This window comes from Fundulus heteroclitus, unplaced genomic scaffold (assembly GCF_011125445.2).
Source record: "Fundulus heteroclitus isolate FHET01 unplaced genomic scaffold, MU-UCD_Fhet_4.1 scaffold_108, whole genome shotgun sequence".
Lineage (NCBI taxonomy): Eukaryota > Metazoa > Chordata > Actinopteri > Cyprinodontiformes > Fundulidae > Fundulus > Fundulus heteroclitus.
In genome coordinates this window covers 337,962-356,185 of record NW_023396521.1, presented here as the reverse complement: position 1 = coordinate 356,185, position 18,224 = coordinate 337,962, and the positions used below count along the sequence as shown (strand labels likewise).

At 39.2% G+C, this 18,224-nt stretch overlaps 1 protein-coding gene across 1 annotated transcript in view; it reads right to left on the bottom strand.

The window, feature by feature from the left end:
• luzp2 (leucine zipper protein 2) overlaps positions 1 to 18,224 on the bottom strand; it is a 222,369-nt gene that overhangs the window by 117,743 nt on the left and 86,402 nt on the right. Inside the window, exon 2 of the mRNA XM_036128687.1 lies at positions 7,451 to 7,568. Within this exon, the coding sequence (XP_035984580.1) occupies positions 7,451 to 7,568 (118 nt within the window). The remainder of the gene's footprint in view (positions 1 to 7,450; positions 7,569 to 18,224) is intronic.

Below are 18,224 nucleotides of genomic sequence, written 5' to 3'. Positions count from 1 at the left end.
TTATTGAGTTACAAAACTACACAGACTGAAAAAACATTAGTCATTTAAACTTATTTTAGAGATCTTAACTTTAAATGATATACAAATAGTTTTTTACAAATATCAGCAACGTGTCATGTGATATGAAATGAGATTTTTGGTTAAGCTTCCAAAGCAAATGCACAGACACTAACAGCACAGTTACAAATGTTGCTGGAAACTCAAATAGCAACAAAACAGACTGAGAGACTAGAATTTGTCATGGAGAGCCAAAAACAGAAAGGCTTATAAATACTTGGAGATGATTATTGGAACAACAATTAGGTGAGTGTACTAATCAGACTAAACAAATGGTGAAGGGAGCAAGAAAAGGAGATGAGGAGATTTAACGAGTTAAAACAACGCAAGCAACCAAGGGAGAATAACCGAATAACAAAACTACAACTAACCACAAATAAACACCAAGGAAACAGAGATAAATACAGAAATATTTCATACAGACAAACCATAATACATAACCATGGGATCACTACACAATGCAAATGTTGTTGTCTGAGGGACAATATGGACATTCACATTATGGATATCTGAGAAAACTGAAAAGTACAAAAGAAAAAAAAAAACTGCCAGATAGACAAATCTCATTGATTTTGACAATCCTTGGAAAATCAAGGCTATATTCAATATTTAAATTATTTTTAAAAATAAATAGATCCATCCATCCATCCATTTTCCTACACACTTATCCCTGTCAGAGTCTGGTCCGCATTGCCGGCAGTAAGTCGGACTCGTTTCCGGTAAGAGTTGGACTCCGCCAAGGTTGCCCTTTGTCACCGATTCTGTTCATAACTTTTATGGACAGAATTTCTAGGCGCAGCCAAGGTGTTGAGGGGATCCGTTTTGGTGGCCTTAGGATTGCGTCTCTGCTATTCGCGGATGACGTGGTCCTATTGGCTTAGTCAGGGCGTGATCTACAGCTCTCACTGGAGCGGTTCGCAGCCGAGTGCGAAGCGGCCGGGATGAAAATCAGTGCCTCCAAATCCGAGACCATGGTCTTGAACCGGAAAAGGGTAGAGTGCCTTCTCCGGGTTGGGGAGGATGTGCTGCCCCTAGTGGAGGAGTTCAAGTATCTTGGGGTCTTGTTCACGAATGAGGGGAAGATGGAGCGCGAGATCGACAGGCGGATTGGTGCAGCGTCTGCTGTGAAGCAGGCGCTGTACCAATCCGTTGTGGTGAAGAGAGAGCTGAGCCAAAAGGCAAAGCTCTCGATTTACCGGTCGATCTACATTCCTACCCTCATCTATGGTCACGAACTTTGGGTCGTGACCGAAAGAACGAGATCCCGGATACAAGCGGCTGAAATGAGTTTTCTCCGTAGTGTGTCTGGGCTCTCCCTTAGAGATAGGGTGAGGAGCTCAGTCTTTCGGGGAGGACTCAGAGTAGATCCGCTGCTCCTCCACGTCGAGAGGAGCCAGTTGAGGTGGCTCGGGCATCTGGTCAGGATGCCTCCTGGACACCTCCCTGGTGAGGTGTTCCGGGCACGTCCCACCGGGAGGAGGCCCAGGGGAAGACCCAGGACACGCTGGAGGGACTATGTCTCCCGGCTGGCCTGGGAACGCCTTGGGATTCCTCCTGAGGAGCCGGCCCAAGTGGCCGGGGAGAGGGACGTCTAGGCCTCCCTACTGAAGCTGCTGCCCCCACGACCCGACCCCGGATAAGCGGAAGAAGACGGACGGACGGACGGACTTATCCCTGTTGGGGTGGCCAGGGGTGCTGGTGCCTATCTCAGACTGTCAAAAATAAAGACATCTACGTATATGCTATTTTTTTTTGTCTAAAAATTTTGTTTATTGGTTTATTTCCACCTCATAATTTTAGTTGATGTTGTGTTTCCCCCCACACTAGCGTGCAGTTAAATAAAAACAAATTATATCATACAAGGTTTAAAATGTGAATACATAATAGAGTAAAAACATAACACTCATTCAGACGTGAAAAACAGACAGACAAAACAGTAATAAACAATAAAACTTGTTACATCAAACTGAGTTAAAACTGAAGGCAAATATTCATCCATGATGGTCTTTCCAAAGTAACTGAATTACTTTTATTCTTAAATAATGCCAGTCAGAGTTCAGTATTTTTTTTGCAGTTAAGAAATTCTACATGTCAAAAAAAACTGTACCCAATTGCACTTGTAAACTATATGTTTAAATTCAATTCCATTTGATGGATTATGATACAGTTTTAATTTAAAGCAAACTATATGTTTCAGGTTATTCGCAAGCAGACGCCTTTAGTCATCATAATTTTGTCATAAATGAATTATAAAAATTGCATGCAATCTGATGTACTAAATCATTAGAGCTTGTTCAATCTTCATAATAGGTTAATAAGGCTCAGTCATAAATTTAACGCTTATAACAGTAAACACCACAAGCACTGCTTTGAACCTTCACAACGTCACTGGAGCTGGCTGCCAAGCACAAATCCCACCCGTCACACAATGTTTAATTATTGGGGTTGCTGACCTGGACCTAGAGGGCAACTTGTTAAAAAGATAAGCACTGGCTCCATCATCTTTTGAAGAAACACAGCACTGCTTTATTCCGTTGACGTTGATTTTCTTTTAAAAGTTAATGATGTTTATGGAGATGGTTCCTTGGCCCTGAAGAATAGATTTGTTCCACAGCCCACTAATTTAAATCTAACCCAACCTTTGCCCTGCCCAACATGCTGGAGTGGGGCCCAGGGCAAAGATGGTTGCCAGCTTTGCTTGCATAGAGTAAGCACACATCAAACCCTGTCGCAGGGTATATGGTGGCCATATTACCTGATCTTTTACAAACATTTATGTATGTATTTATCTATTCTTTAGCTGGTATAAATCTTGCTTAACATTTTTAAAACATCAGCAGCTTTAAGACAGATTTAAATGAAAACTGTGTTGCATACAAAGAAGCAAGGACGGACACCAACACCTACATATACAGACAGGAGGCTACTTTTGTTACACAAAATTCTCAGAAAACTTTAAACTTTTAAAAGAGTCCAAGGTTCTTTTTTCACTCAACCATTTTTTTTTTTTTTTTTTTTTGCAATTAAGATATAAGTCTACTGTATTTATTTAGTCTATTTTTTCTTGCCAAATTGTTTGGAAAAACAAAAAAAATGTAGAAATTTGAGATACAGTACATACAGATAAAACTGAATATTTACATACTTTTTAAAAATACACAATTTTATCCCTACTAGAATAAGAATATTGATCCTTCCATCCATTGTCTGTACCCGCTTGTGTCAGGATTTGAATGGTTTGGTTCTGAGTAAACTGATCTAAAAATAAGTAAAATGTTCTTAAAGTTAGTAGATTTATCCTTGATTTGAGCAGGTAACTAATATGATCTGCCAATGGAATGAGTATTTTGACCCCTCAAATAATATATTCAAACATCCTGCACTTGAAATAAGATGATGGAGATGAATTGTTCCTATTTTAAGTGCAAACATCTTATTCCATTGGCAAATCATGTTATTTACCTGCTCAAATCAAGGACAAATACACTTATTTTAAAACATATTTTACTTATTTGTGGATCCGTTTTTGCAGTGTCTGTCCCTGCCTCTAGGTCTCCTCCAAAGGGCACTCGCTGGAGTGACTATATATTCTTATTGTCCCGCCTTGGGTTGCCCCAGAATAAATTGGAGAATGTCGCTGGGAGAGAGATGCTTGGGTTTCTCTCCTGGACTTGTTGCTCTGTAACCCGATCTCAGATAAGCAGAAGACAATGGATAAGACAATGGATTTGGTCTTATGCATATTTGGATAAGACCAAATATGAGCCAACTGAGAAGTATGTTCTCAGCTGTGTGTAGTTCAACTACACACAGTATTGACATCAAATATGGATTCAAGGCTCCTTTTTGTATGAAATAATGCATCAGTGATGCAAGACATGGCAGATATTGGTACTTTTGCCATATTCTCCTGGAAAATGAAATCACCATGTTCAAAAACCCTGTCAGGTGAGGAACCCTAGAAATGCTCTAAAATGTTCTGGTAGATGGTGTCCTGTCCAGGGCGCACCCAGCCTTTTGCCCAGTGACTGCTGGAGATGGGCACCAGCCCTCCCGTAATCCTGAAAGGACAAGCGGGTATACCAATTCAAAGGATAGCTTTGCTAGACTTGATGAAACACTTGATGATGTGGGTTTTTACATTTTTAAGTGAATTGTTTAGTTCTGCAATATTTTTCTTAAAACCATCTTTGTTCTGCCCTTTCAGGGTTGAAGGGTGGCTGTTGTAGCCAAATGTTCCCATCAATAATAATCATCTTTATTGTCACTGGAACATACATTCCAACATACATTTGATCTCTGCACTTAACCATCCCCTTGGGGAGCAGCGGGCTGCCAATGTTAGGTACTTCTGGGGCTAAGGGTCTTGCTCAAGGACCCAGAGTGGCAGTCTGTGGGAGTTTAACCCAGAAGCTCCAGGACACAAGTGCAATGCTCTAACCACTAGGCCATCTCTCCTCCTATTGGTTCCAGCGTACATGCTTTCATCACATAAGCCCTGCATTTGGGCATAAACAGTAATTCAATCCCACACAGTCCACCACCCCGTAGAGACTCAGACCCAGGAGGTGGAATCATGAGCGTACTTAGCGTACTTAGCGCTTGTTACTGCATCCATGTCAGCAGTGATGCTGCTAACATCACTTTGACACTGCACCCAGTCTTTTTTCCACTTCCTCCGCAGTGCTTGGCTCCACAAGCCTCCATCAACCTCCAGTGTCAAGGGGAGTTGAAAAACCCTTCACCACAAAATCACCAGATGTCGCCGTTGCCCCTCCATGTTTTAACTTGTCACTTTCCTCATCCCGACCGCAGCCCTGAGCCCTGCTTAAAGCTATAGTTGGTAATCCTGTTCAGAAACCCTATTGCCTTTTCTATTGATTGTCATACATGCCAATCATTCTGATGCTCTCACGTAGTACCAGTTTCCATGCTCGTTCCTTCAAAGTTTCTGCTTGCTGGCTGTGCACTTCTAGTCTTTATGTATCTGGTTATGTTAGCGGCTAGGTTAGCAGTTAGCCGTTCAATGTAGCTCTACTGCTCTCACCGTAGACTTTGAACATGGCTGAGAGTTGCATTAAGCAAACCGTGTTCCTGTTTATAAGAAGAAGAGGAAGGCCTCAGTAGAAAGTAATAAGATTAAGAGTGGATTTGGGAGATTTTTAAGATGCGAACACCCTGAAGAGCGTGAGAGCAAGGTAAGCTGGTCTTGCACAGTTATTCAAAAAGAGACTTGGGAAAACTTCTGGGAAAATCGCCAACCCTAGCTTTTACCCTCACTGCTCATTCACACACTTAGCCATGTCTCTTGCAACCGCCCACTGTGGTGGCATTTTTCAAAAAGTGTCTGGGGCGTGGTTATGTCTTTATATCGGGGTAAGTTACACTTTAAGTAAAACACTACTCACAGTGTCTCTGGTTCAAGAGAACCCAAGCAGAAATGGTCATTTAGCCATTTGAACCAGAAGTGTTGGCACAGACATACAACTAAGACATGCAGGACACCGGACTTTGAAGGCAAGAGTTGGACACCTCTGATCTAGTCCATACAACGCTAACATTTTTTTGATGAAAAAAAATCCTATTTTAAATTGGTCAAACAAAATTTTCTGAGAAAACTAATTTTGGGTTTTCCTTCGCTGTGTGCTGTAATATTTGAAATGAAATAAAAAACCGATGTGATTCTATGTGATTCCAAGTGCATTACTGAGATATAATCAAGAATAAGTGATCTTTACAATATTCATATTCCAAGTTACTGATATGAAGCTCTGCAACATTTTCGTATCAAGTGCATTAAAGCTTTGATTGACACATCACTTATCTAAAAATATTATTTAGATATGATTAAAATTCATGAGGATCTTAATTATACTGAAAAACTAATGATGTCATTCAAATTTGTAATAAAAAAAAAATAGAGAGCCAAGTCCTGATTATATCAGCATATTGAACAAATACTGATTAAATGTCAATCAAGAAATTTAAAACAGATAAATATCAACATTCAACCCATCTGTTTGATGACTTATTATTTTTGTGGGGTTTTTTTTAGAAAATGTATGACAAGGTCAGACTATTTAAAATAAACATTATTGTGTAGCCCTCCTGACAGAGAGCAAAGCCGAGGAACACAGTAACTAGAGAAGGTGATTGGAAATTTTGATGCAGGTAAATAATTCAGGTAGAGCTCACAGATGCTGACATGGCAATCTGTAGTCAAGAAAGCAGCACCAGCAGACATCTTAATGAACCAGCAGAAACCCAAAGGCATAACTGAAGCTTTTGAAACTGAAGACAATATACAAGGAAAACCCTTCTGATAGAATTGTGAGTCCTTTCAGCTGCTCCCTTATTTGTCACACCAAGTCATTACAACTTGTACAAAGACTTGGCAGTGTTTTATGCTAGATGCCCTTCCTGATGCAATGGGATTCGGACACTATGGAGAGCTGATGTAAACAGCAAGAAACATAAAATCAAGACCAAACATAACACAACATCAGCAAATTAACAATAACCAAGAAAACCTGTGAATTATGACAAAATCAATGATTAAAGCTTTAAAAAGAGAACCAAGCATAAACAGGTACCTTATGATTTGAATACTGCACCATGCAAGTTTTGATCAAAGTATTAGCTTAATTTGAGATAAATTAAATGATTTGTCAGGATAATATACATTACATTGATGCTCCATGTGGGCTGCCCTTCTCAAAAAACTTGCCAATGTAACTTAAGAGGGCCGGACCTGTCGCTAAATGTCGCTGAATTAGCGCTGCTCTAGGTCACATGACCCATTCCAACTTATGACAGTCTGAGCTCAGACTGCCATAACAACAAAACAACACAGATATGACCTGATCAGACATATTTTTGCTTCTCTGATGTTATGATTTAATCTCCAGGGGTTACCAGGATGACTTCTCAATCTGCTAGCCAAAAGTGGTCTGCTGTCAGCTTCCAAAATCCAGAGGGATATGACAGTGTAGTGTTGCCAGTGGCCTTCAGGTTCACCAAACCTGGAAGTTACAGGTCTAGCGCCCCTAGTGGCCAAAGGTTACAGGATGTTGATTTGAAAGTCCCATTGGAAAGATATTATGTAAGGGAAAGTTTCAAGAAGAGACTAAAGAGAATGTTTTCTATTCAACATCAAAAACTGTTTTTATTCATGTTCACAATGAAATGTATGCAATTTCTCATCACATTTATATGTAATAACTGTGTTTTTGCAGAATTTAAAACATCTCTACATACCCATTAAATGATAAATTGGTTTACAGAAGAATTACAAAAAGCAAACAGATTTCTTATGAATGACCTGCTGTTCAAAACTCACAGCTGAAACATGTTTCTAATGGTGCTGAATTATGAGAAGCAATAGGTTTCTCACCTGAAGGTTGCCTTTTATGCTATCCAGTTCCTTTGATGTCTTTGAGAGTTGATGCAAGATGCTGCTTCGTTCACTGAAGACTTCTTTTAGCTTTTTCTCCAGACCATCGTAGCTTTGTCTGTTGAGACAGTTGATATTTCACTATTTAATGTCTGCCACAAGCTGAGAAAATTCAATCATCACAAAGCTCTTGAGAGAGAGAGGTGTTTTAGCTTGCGGTAAAAGACTCACTGTTCAAGCTAAAGAAGACAGCACAAGGTTCAAGGTTCAATGTTACTCTATTAATACCGGTAGGTGGATTTCTTAGCAGGGGTTCAAAACATTCACACATTCATACAAACATTGTAACACAACCAGAACCATTCAAACAAATATAATGGTCAAAGTGCTCCTGCCTTCACAAATCAAGTTGAAGCAGGATACAGACTAGTACAAGACATGAAAATAAGATAAATACACATTAAATACAAATGCTACAACACAACGAATAAATCCATGAAACCTAAATAATGTGAGATCTTTTAAGCTCATTAAAATCCATTGATAGCTTTGGGAGAGAGGGTTGCCTACTTATATCTACTCAGCAGAGAAGAATTGAATGTGAAACAAGAATTTATATTTATATCATATTTATTGAAGCTGGTTTTTGAGCAAGCTCATGATAGTCCTAAATATTTTGTGATATAAGGTAGCTTTACTTCCTTTCACAGTTTTTTGATTGAAAAAAGAGAATTGATTTGATTGATTTTCAAACAGTTAGGAAGATAGAGACTGAAGTTTAGCTGCTGGGGGTACAGTATCTTCTGGTGACTAAAGCTGCTGGCACACTGTTCCCTCAGCTGTCAGGTATACTAGTGTGTTGAAAAACAAAGCACCTTATGTACTTAAAATAAAAGAGATTTTGTGGAACAATAAGTCCTGGCATGTCTTTGAAGTATCTGTTGGTTTTGATATGTTCTAAATAGAAAAATAACTATACTATTAATAATGGGGTGGACTTCACAGTGTTCTGCTTCATCAGCACCAGGTACTTTTCTGTGTTCTCACCATCTTTTTTTTTTCATATAAAAAGATTGCCTGACAATTGAAGGAAGAAATTTCAAAGCTCTCGGAAGGACCCCAACTGATCAGAAAGTCTTTAGCTGAAACAGTCATTGGGAAATGATGACATAGCCTTAACTTTCAGAATCCTGGTGTGATTAAAACCATCTGCACAGTCTAGTGTTGGCTTATATGATGTTATTATCGGGTCATTGCTGTGATATATTTCAGTTCCATTGATTCTGTATGTGAAGCATTCATGTTGTTTGGGAGCTTTGGCACTTATGCGATGGAATATTTTAGCATTCCCAAAAGAATCCTGCTGCCTTATGTGGTGATCAAATTGAGTATTAAATGCGTTAGACGATGTAAGACTTTTAAATTACTATGGTGTGATATCTTTAAATGCTACTGAAACTAATAGAAAATGGTAGTAACAGGGTTTCAAGGTTAAATCTAATGTTCACAGAAAGATTAACAGACTGGGAAAAAGGCATATATATCATTCGATTTACTACCTGAAACCAACAGATATCTGAAACTATTAATAACATGTTCATTTAATCTTTGTATTGTGTATTGAAAACACATGCACAACAAAAGCTTAGACGTGTATGAATGTGACTACCCTGATGTTGAAAAAGTGAAATTCCATTAAACCATAAATTTCCCTAAATATAAATTAAAATTGTTAACATTAGCAGTCATCCAACATCCCCTTCAGTCACGTCTTTGGTAGACTACAGGGAGCTGGCATGAACAGTGCCCTCACATTATTGTAATCAATGCTAATGATGTGTGAAAAGCCTTAAAATAAATGTACTACCTATATAATCTTGTATAAAATCAAACACTAGCTTATTCAAAAGGTAGCATTGTATTTCATATGGGATTATATAGGAAATAAATTTTAATTTAATTTAGTTGCAAAATCACTGGAGTCCCTAAAAATTCTGATAAAATAAATGTAACTGAAAGTCATTTTGAAAGTCTATTTAGTAATCTATGATTCTCTATTAACCCAGGGTTTTAAATATGACATGACACAGAAGCCATTTTTTTAAGCTTTTCAAAATGTGAAAGACTAGAGAACATGTCGCTCAAGTGAGGCAAATGTGTGTTGAGCTTCATAAGCTAGGAAACTGCAACAAGTTATTAGTTATTCGCCAAAAACCCGCATCTAAGTTAGTGCAACGATTTAAAGTTCAAAACAGATTTTTTTTTTTTTTTTTTTTTTTACCACATCACTAACAGGTATAATAGTATTTTTCAAGAACATGTAACAGACCATAATCTTCTCAGCAGGGGACGATAGCCCTAGCTTTTGGGAAGAAGTTGTTTTTGAGTCTAATATTTTGGATTTAGTGTTCCTGAAACGTCTACCTGATGGAATCGGATAAAACAGTGCATTGTGCGGGTGGGTAGGATCCGTGGCAATGCATCTGACCCATTTCTGGAATTGTGCAGCATAAACCATGTCCAGGTCTTGCAGATGGCATTCCACAATTCCCTGTGCTGTCCTCAGCACCCGTGCTAGGTCCTTCCTCTCCTGGACTGTGCAGCTCCCAAACCACACCGTTATGCTGAGACATAAAATGCTTTATATGGTAGCTCTGTAAAAGTTTTTTTAACAACTTAGTGAAAAGGCCAGTCCATTTCAGTTTGCTGAGGAAGAAGAGCTGTTGTTGGGCCTACTTCACAAGGTGGGAGGTGTTTACAGTCCAGGAGAGGTCGAAGGAAATGTGAATGCCCAGGAACTTTATGCTGTTCACACACTCCACCACCTCCTGTATGCAGAGGGGAGTGTGGTCGGTGTTCCAGGACCTCCTGTAGTCCACTATAGCCTCCTTGGTCTTGCTATTGTCCAGGATTAGGTTTGAGCACCACTAATCCTGGTGCACCACTGTTTGAGTTTGCAGACCTCCTCTCTGTAATGGGTCTCGGTTGTATTGTAGCAGGGCTGAGGACACAATCCTGTGGTGTGCCGGGGTGGGGCGGATGTAGGGGCTACAAAAAGTGAGTTTCATTGAGTCTTTGAAATCATTTATTTAAATTTTGTTTATATATTATTTTTGGCTTAATATTAGGTTTTCGCACTAAGCAAAATGTTTTTTTACAGATTGAGCTAAGGATCAAATAGTCCTCCTCCACTCTAGGGAAACAAAGTTGCCTTGCTGCACTATGTCCAATACTGCTTGTCAATTTTTATCTTCACAAGGTGCAAAGAATCTAATCAGCTTGAATAAACTGCAGCAAAGTCCTATTTATAACTAAACCAAATAAACATTTACCAAGCATACAAAAAACACAAACAACTCTTCAATAGGAATCCTTTAAATGCAGTTGTTTTGTTTCTCTTCTGTAGATATACTTGCAAAATACTTCTATTATTAGTTCTTTACACTTATTTCTAGTTCCCTCCTTTGTTTTTTTTACCTTTTTCTGTGAACAGGAATTTGCCTGAGCCTTCCTCTCCAGCGAATAAAAATAGAAAACTAAAACGCTCCTGGATCGAGCTTATAGTGCTGTTGAATCTAAAACATTATTCTGAATACATGGCTTCGTTTCAGTCTGGGCTTTCTTCCAAAAACCCTCTGCACCCCGTGTCATAGATCCCAGCAGCAGATCATACACAATAACACATAAATCACTAACAGAAAAGCAACACCTGGGAAATAAATAAATAACACAGGGTACTGAATCCCACACTTGACTTGCTACCATATGGCATTGGCGTGAAATTTATTACAGGTTCATGCAACGAGGGAAGATAGGGTGAGAGAATCCTCCCGGCCTGCCGTATTATTCATTACCCAATGGAATTGGCCCTTGGGTATCCATGAAATGAAAAAGACCCATAATTTGAGCCTCACTGACACAGAAACATGTATATCACAAGGATGTTAGTCTTTTTTTTCCCAGCGACCCAATTCACCGTAAATTGATCATTAGTGAAAACAAATGGTAACAGCTGCATGATTGTACCAATGGATTTAGTATTCTAGCATGCTCTGTCCAAACAAAGTCTCTCCTTGTTTGAGTCAGTGACATTGATGACAGCTAAAATGTCTGACACAAAAAGGCTTATGATCAGAAATGGCACCACCAGGCGCAAGCCCATAAAGCAGTGGTGATGAGATAATGAAATCCCCCCTTTTTTTGGAGATTTGCAGAATGAAATGAGTCCCAGGCTGTTATAATGAAACTCATCAAACTCCCTAGACTAAGAGGGAGGTACATTTAAAGGGCCAGATTACAGAGGACAAATATTTCCCTACCCTTAGAAACCTCATAGCAGGTTTTAGAGCTTTTTCTGTGCTGACCCTTTAATGGTTAATATACATAACTGCTGATGCCAACTGTAACATAAAACGACACCTTATAGTTTCACATAGTATAAGATACACTGACCTCTAAATACCTGAAGTTGTACTTTTAGAACATATACATATGCAAGAATAGAATTAAGCTGCCTTATTTGAGAGCATGATCTAAAGAGCTGTCTGAAACACGCTCCTTAGCTGTGTGCATGGTATATTTGGGGGAAAATAATCCATAAAGAATTATGTTTTTCCATGATGGTTGATAGCTTTGGGTCTTTCTTGATCAGTGTTTATGCATTGACAAAGTCCTTTGTTGGTATTCCTCTGTTTTACTGTGGCTTTACAATTTTCATTTTGTCGTTATTGTCAGCCAATGAAAAATGAAAAACACTTACCACTTGTCAATAATGCTAATCAACTCGCCCGTTGTCATTTACTAATCTTTCCTCCCAATATGTAAACCTCTGGGTTCCTTGAGTCCTATTACAGATCACCTTCTTAAAGTGGCACTGTGAGCTAATGGGCTTTTGGTTTCTGGTTTGCAGTTATGTTATTTTTGTTTTTAATGTTACACAGTATTCATCCTGATTTTGCCTCCGGTGTGCCTGCATTTAAGATCTCTACAACCTAACATAATACTGGAAGACAGTTTGACAAACAGCAAGTTTATTGCAATAATTGCAGTACACCACTGGCGTTAAAAGATGAACTTACAGATAATCTATATGGTTTTACCCAGAAGGGCCCAACCCCAGCCCTTGAGACCTGCTATCCTGCATCTTTTAGATACATCCCTTCTCCAACACACCAAAATCAAATAAAAGGCTGATTACCAGGGCTCCGCAGAACTGAATGACATGCTGATAACAGAATTCATATGATTTATATGTTTAAGAAGTGATACATTGAAATTGCAGGACAGTTGCTCTCAAGGGTTAAATTGGGGCTACCCTGGTGTAAACGAAGCTGCAACCTATAGATGCAGATGGCTGATTCTTGAAAGCAACATGTTGGATGTGAGAGAGGTTGCATGTCATCAGCATAACACAAATAGTAATTCTACAGCAAGACTAATCCTGTTGTGATGTCTGTTTATGGGTCTAATGTGTGTCTTCCAAAATGGTGAACAGTCAGGTTGCTGAAGTCACATGGAAAGACACTATGGTGTTCATGTTTGATACTTTGCAAAATCCACACCTCAGTGGCTCAAATGCGCTTGGTGGGTTAAACATAAAACATGCTGTTGTTAGTCAGTTAATGTACAGACAGGCTCTAGGGAGGCAGGTTTGATGGAGATAAAATATAGCTTTAACAAGAAAACATGAATGCAAACTCTACAATTACAGGCAAAAGAATCAGAAGACAAGATTTAAAAAAAAGAACAGACGACACTAGATGAAAACCACTTTGTCCTCCCGACAGAGACAGAGACCTTACTCTCAGGAGAGAGCTGTGTATGTGAAGGGGCGGAGTGATATTACACACTCGGGAATAATATGCAGTGTGCCTTATAATCCAGAGTGCCTAATGGTCTGAAAAATATGGTATGCCTTTGTTATGCAATCAAGCCATGAGAAAAAAATCAGGCTGGGTTGTAAGCAAAGTTGGGGTGGGGGTGGAGTGGGGGGGTCCTCCACTGTATGATGACTTCCTTGCCAAGTACAATTGCTCTCTTTACCAGCTGCTAAATTGAAACAGCATTGGGGGGAACACTCTCATCCTCCTCTGCAGAGCGGAGGATCCAACTGGAATTCGGAGAACTGCAGGCTGGATCAAAGCTAGGTCTGCAGTCTATCTTCAGCATAACCAGGCGGCGGAAAAAAACAATCCATCTATGCCAAAACCAGCGTTGTGATTTTTCTCAGCTGTTGCAGGAAAGCTGACTCGAGACGGCGCTGAACGGTCTCCTCTTCAGTGGCCAGGCCAAGCTCAGAGGAGGGGCTGAACTGAAGTCACCCGCTGCAACCGGCACAGGCCCCACAGGAGCATCTAGGCAAGGGAAATAGAGCGGCGGTCCCCGCTTCCACAGCCTGACGCACACTTGCTGCAGCCTGCAGTGCTGAGTTTCCTACAGCCTAGGACCCAGAGCTGCCTCCTAATAGCCAAGTTACGATCAGCGACGCTTAGTCGCTGATCAGACAACCATCTTTCCCTTGGAGTAATTCACTAGCAACCGGACACCCATGGCCACAACCAGAGACAATATGAGAGGTTTGGCAGAGAAATAAACAGGGAAAGTTTAGAATAGTTTACTTAATGGGTTTTCATGGTGTTTTTAAAGCTTCACTGGGCTAATAGGCAAAGCTCCCATTAGCATTTTGAAACCAAGCATTGCTGGTGTAGATCGAATGTGTTTTAACAAACTTTATTTCCACAAGGGTTTTCATTGATGGGATTTTAATGTTTGTGTTAACCGGTCCACTTATTATGACCAAAATAGAGCTTAAGGCCTTTTAAAACTAGCGCCAAATGTCCGCTAGCATAATGCAATTAGCTTCCTGGATATCATATGGTTCGTTTTAAACATAAGGTTTGTTTTCATTTTGCTCCGCCATCATTTGATAGTGCTATGAGCATTATTACCACACGAATATAGAACATTAATGTCGATTAAATGGGGTTTTGTATAATGTTAGGATTAACCCATTTAGCGACCACTAGTTACGGATTTTACTGAGCAAATCATTCTTTAAAATGTTATTTTATCAAATAATGTTGTGTTTAACTCAAGATTTGCATTGCGAATGGGTTGGAACACATACCAAATGTTGTTCTAAATTAGTCAAGCTAATTTAATCTCTTTCCATATTCTTCAAGAATATGGAATGAGAAACCTAGATCTGCAGTGAAGAAGGATTCTTCACGGAATCATTCTGATGATGATGGTGATGATCAACCATTTTATCTTGTTTCTTTTGCGTGTATATAGTTCCTTAGCTGCTTTTTATGTTAATTTTGATTGGTAGTTTTAGTTAAGTTTCACTAACCTAGTAGAGAGGATTGTTGATTGAAATATAGTATTAATTCAGATAAACAGGATTCTATAGTGATGTTCTCTGGATGTTCATTTTATTTCTGTTAATTAATTCTTGAACTTGAAGAGAAGTGGCTGTTAAAAGAATGCCAGTGCTTGAATCATTCCTTTCAACTATTGTCCTAATATCAGCTGTTTGAGCTGATATTCACCGGACAATATCTAACAGACCGAGAGTTATTTATTAAGCATTAAATAACTTAAAGCAGTGTGTAATAGTACAACACCTTGACTACTGCACATGTGAGAAACAACATTTTACTATTTATCTAACTTCAGATTAGCCATTTAGGTGGCAGATGGCCCTTTAAAAGAGTTGCGGCAGAACAGTGTTAAAAAAAATTTCAAACCCTTTATCAAAGTTTTGTTTAAACTGTCTGTTTTGCAAAATATCTCAATACATTTGGACAGGGTCTTTAATCCACTCTGCACACATCCATCAAAACATTTAAGGACACGTTACATAAAATACCCAGCTCTAGGTTTGTTACATTGATACAACTAGTATCACGTCCATCTTTACTTCTAAAGCCTATAATGCTTCATTATTTTCAAATGTCCCTTGGAAGTGAGTGGAACTGGGGAATTATTTCCTTGCCTGTTTAAAGACTTTATTAGCAGTTGAATTTAAATTATGCAGTGACATTGAAGATACCCACCATAGTCTGCTTTGTAATTAGCTGCAGTAAACATGAGAAGCTCAGTGTGTGTCAGCAGGTTGAGTAACCCAATGCCTTCCACTCCAAAACATAAGCGCTGCTATTTTTGGAAAATTTTCAGCAGACAGACAGCATTTCAGACAAGGACAAATTAAAAGATTCCCTGGGGCTCAGTGCCTTTGGAGGCCTCTCCACTATGAGACCTGTCACTTTAATACCCACCCACATCCCCATCTGAGCTCTATCAATCACGCATTTCAAATGTCAGCTGTGCACATAATTCAGTGAACACACAGACAGCAAGCTGCTATCTTTTTGGCATAACCAGATGTTTTCTTGGCCACAACATAACTTTCCAGACTGAGCTATTTGAATATTTGCCAATAACTTACAGCCTTCGAAAATGGCAGCCACATTTGCCAATTGAGTCAGGCTACCATGAAACCGTGAACATTTTGAACCTAAATTTTGTTTTCATGGACACAAAGTAACTTTCCAGACTGAAATATTTAAATATTTCCCAACAATGTACAGCTTCCAATTAATGCAGGCTCATTTGTCTAGTCAATTATAAAACATGATAATTTTGGATCTAAGAATTGATATTGGTTACTTATTTGTAAGAATTTCATATCATGTTCAGTACTTTTCATATAAATTATATCTAAAGTGGATATAATTTGTCTTAAAGTGCTTTTTAACCTATTTCTGTCCAGCTGCCATGCTGTCAGGTATGACAGTATTAATAATGTAGTTGCATTGCAAAAATAAAAAAATGTTCAAATGGATTTGCATGAATCAGGTGAACTGATTTCTGTTCTTTTGCAATTGTTTTATTCTGTGCCGTTAGAGTTGGATAGTAAACAGTTAGGCTGCAGTTCAGAGGAGATTTATGTCACAGCAACTTGTATTCCCATTCTTCAGATTATTCCTTGAATAAAACATAGTACTGTCTCAAAACACTTTCAACATCTAATTGAGCCTAAGGACATTTCAGTTTTAGACTTACAATAAGAAGTGACATACTACAAATATCTTTTTGTTGCTGCTCCTTGTGTCCTGGGAAGGCAAACAGTTGTGTGGTTGTCCTGCAGTGTCAGTGGCAGATTTTCTCTATGAGAGGGATGAAATATAAGATTCAACCTGCTACACACTTAAATCTATTTAATTACTGCCACAACAGCCCTTATCTGGTTCAGGCAGTAAATATTATAGTCTACAACAAATATAACGAGACAGTCATGATGGGGACAGAAAGTATAAAGCAAAATTACAATGCGGGAAACTAGTAAAACAACTACATTGATGAACAAAATGAGCATAAATTAAAATATAAATAACAAAACGTGAATAGCAGAGTGTGTCCAGTGCACCAATACCAGCACTAGTAAATTTAATGAACCATTTTGTACCTGCTCCATGCTCAATGTGCGTGCTTCTATATGTGTGATTGCACCTTTTTATACGCATGCCTGCCAGACGGCCCGCAATGAGTATTTCTGGAACTGCTGATCCACTTGGATGTTTACATATAACCATCTCTTGTGTTTATAGAGACTAGGTCAAAAATGGAAATATGCAGTGGGTAGTAGTTGGTTACACAAAAATGCCTTCAAGATGATAAAAATGCAACTGTAGCTCTAATAACCACTCGTAACCATCTCCACATAGAACACATCAAACCTTGAAGCAGATGGGCCACAGCAACAGAACACTACACCAAGTACCTCTCCTGTCCGTTGAGGACAGGAAACCGAACTTATGATTTGTACCGCTAAAATGCAAACCCCTAAAAACATGAAAAGGGTCTGACTTTACAGAGGAAACTGACTCATGTTCTTGACAAGTTTTGTTTCCCTGAGGAAGATTCATCAGGAGGAGCTCATCAAAACCCAAAAATTCCTCAAAGTCTGCAGAACATCTCCACATTATTTTAGATTAACAGACATTGTAGCTGCTGTTCAGTGCGAATCATTTTTGAATTAGGACAGATGTCACAGGCTGAACAGTGGGATCATTTGTCATGTCTTTGTTGCTTTTGCACTTATCAACTTGCATTTTTCCAGTTTAGTCTTGCTCCGGTAGTGAATAACTGCATGTGAAATGATGCTTCACTACGTGCAGAGTGAAAAATTACAAAGTTTTTATGTTTAATTCTGTTTCTCTCCCTGTCAGCTGCTACTGATGGGCACCACCGCCCACAGCTCCTCTGAGCGCGCCAGATACGAGAGGACAGGAGGCGGGACTGAGTGGAGCCTCGACTTTTTAAGAAACGTGAGAAACTGCTGAAACAGAAAACAAATTAAGATTCAAACTACAGTGCAGTCGAGCTCCAAAAAAGTAAGGAAGCATGTGTGTTGATTGGGCATTAAAAAATGAATAGCGTTAAAATTAAACTATTTTTTTCAAGGTCTACCCTACCACGCCGTTTTCCATTCAACAACTCGTGAATGTGTTTGGTTCCCTCCGTGGACTCTTGGTGGCTCACACAGTGTGTGGTGCGCGTTGGGGGAGCGCCGATGCTGCTTGCACCCTTTGAGCCCCTTAGTGCAACATGAGCAACGTTTACCTTTCACAGTGTGAGTGTCACAGCTTGCCATGTCAATTCCTTTATTACTAAATGTACACATGTTCTCATTGGCTACGTCAAGCAGGATAATGTATCAACTCACAACGCTCAAATCACCTAAAATATGTTTCATAGACATGGTAAAAAA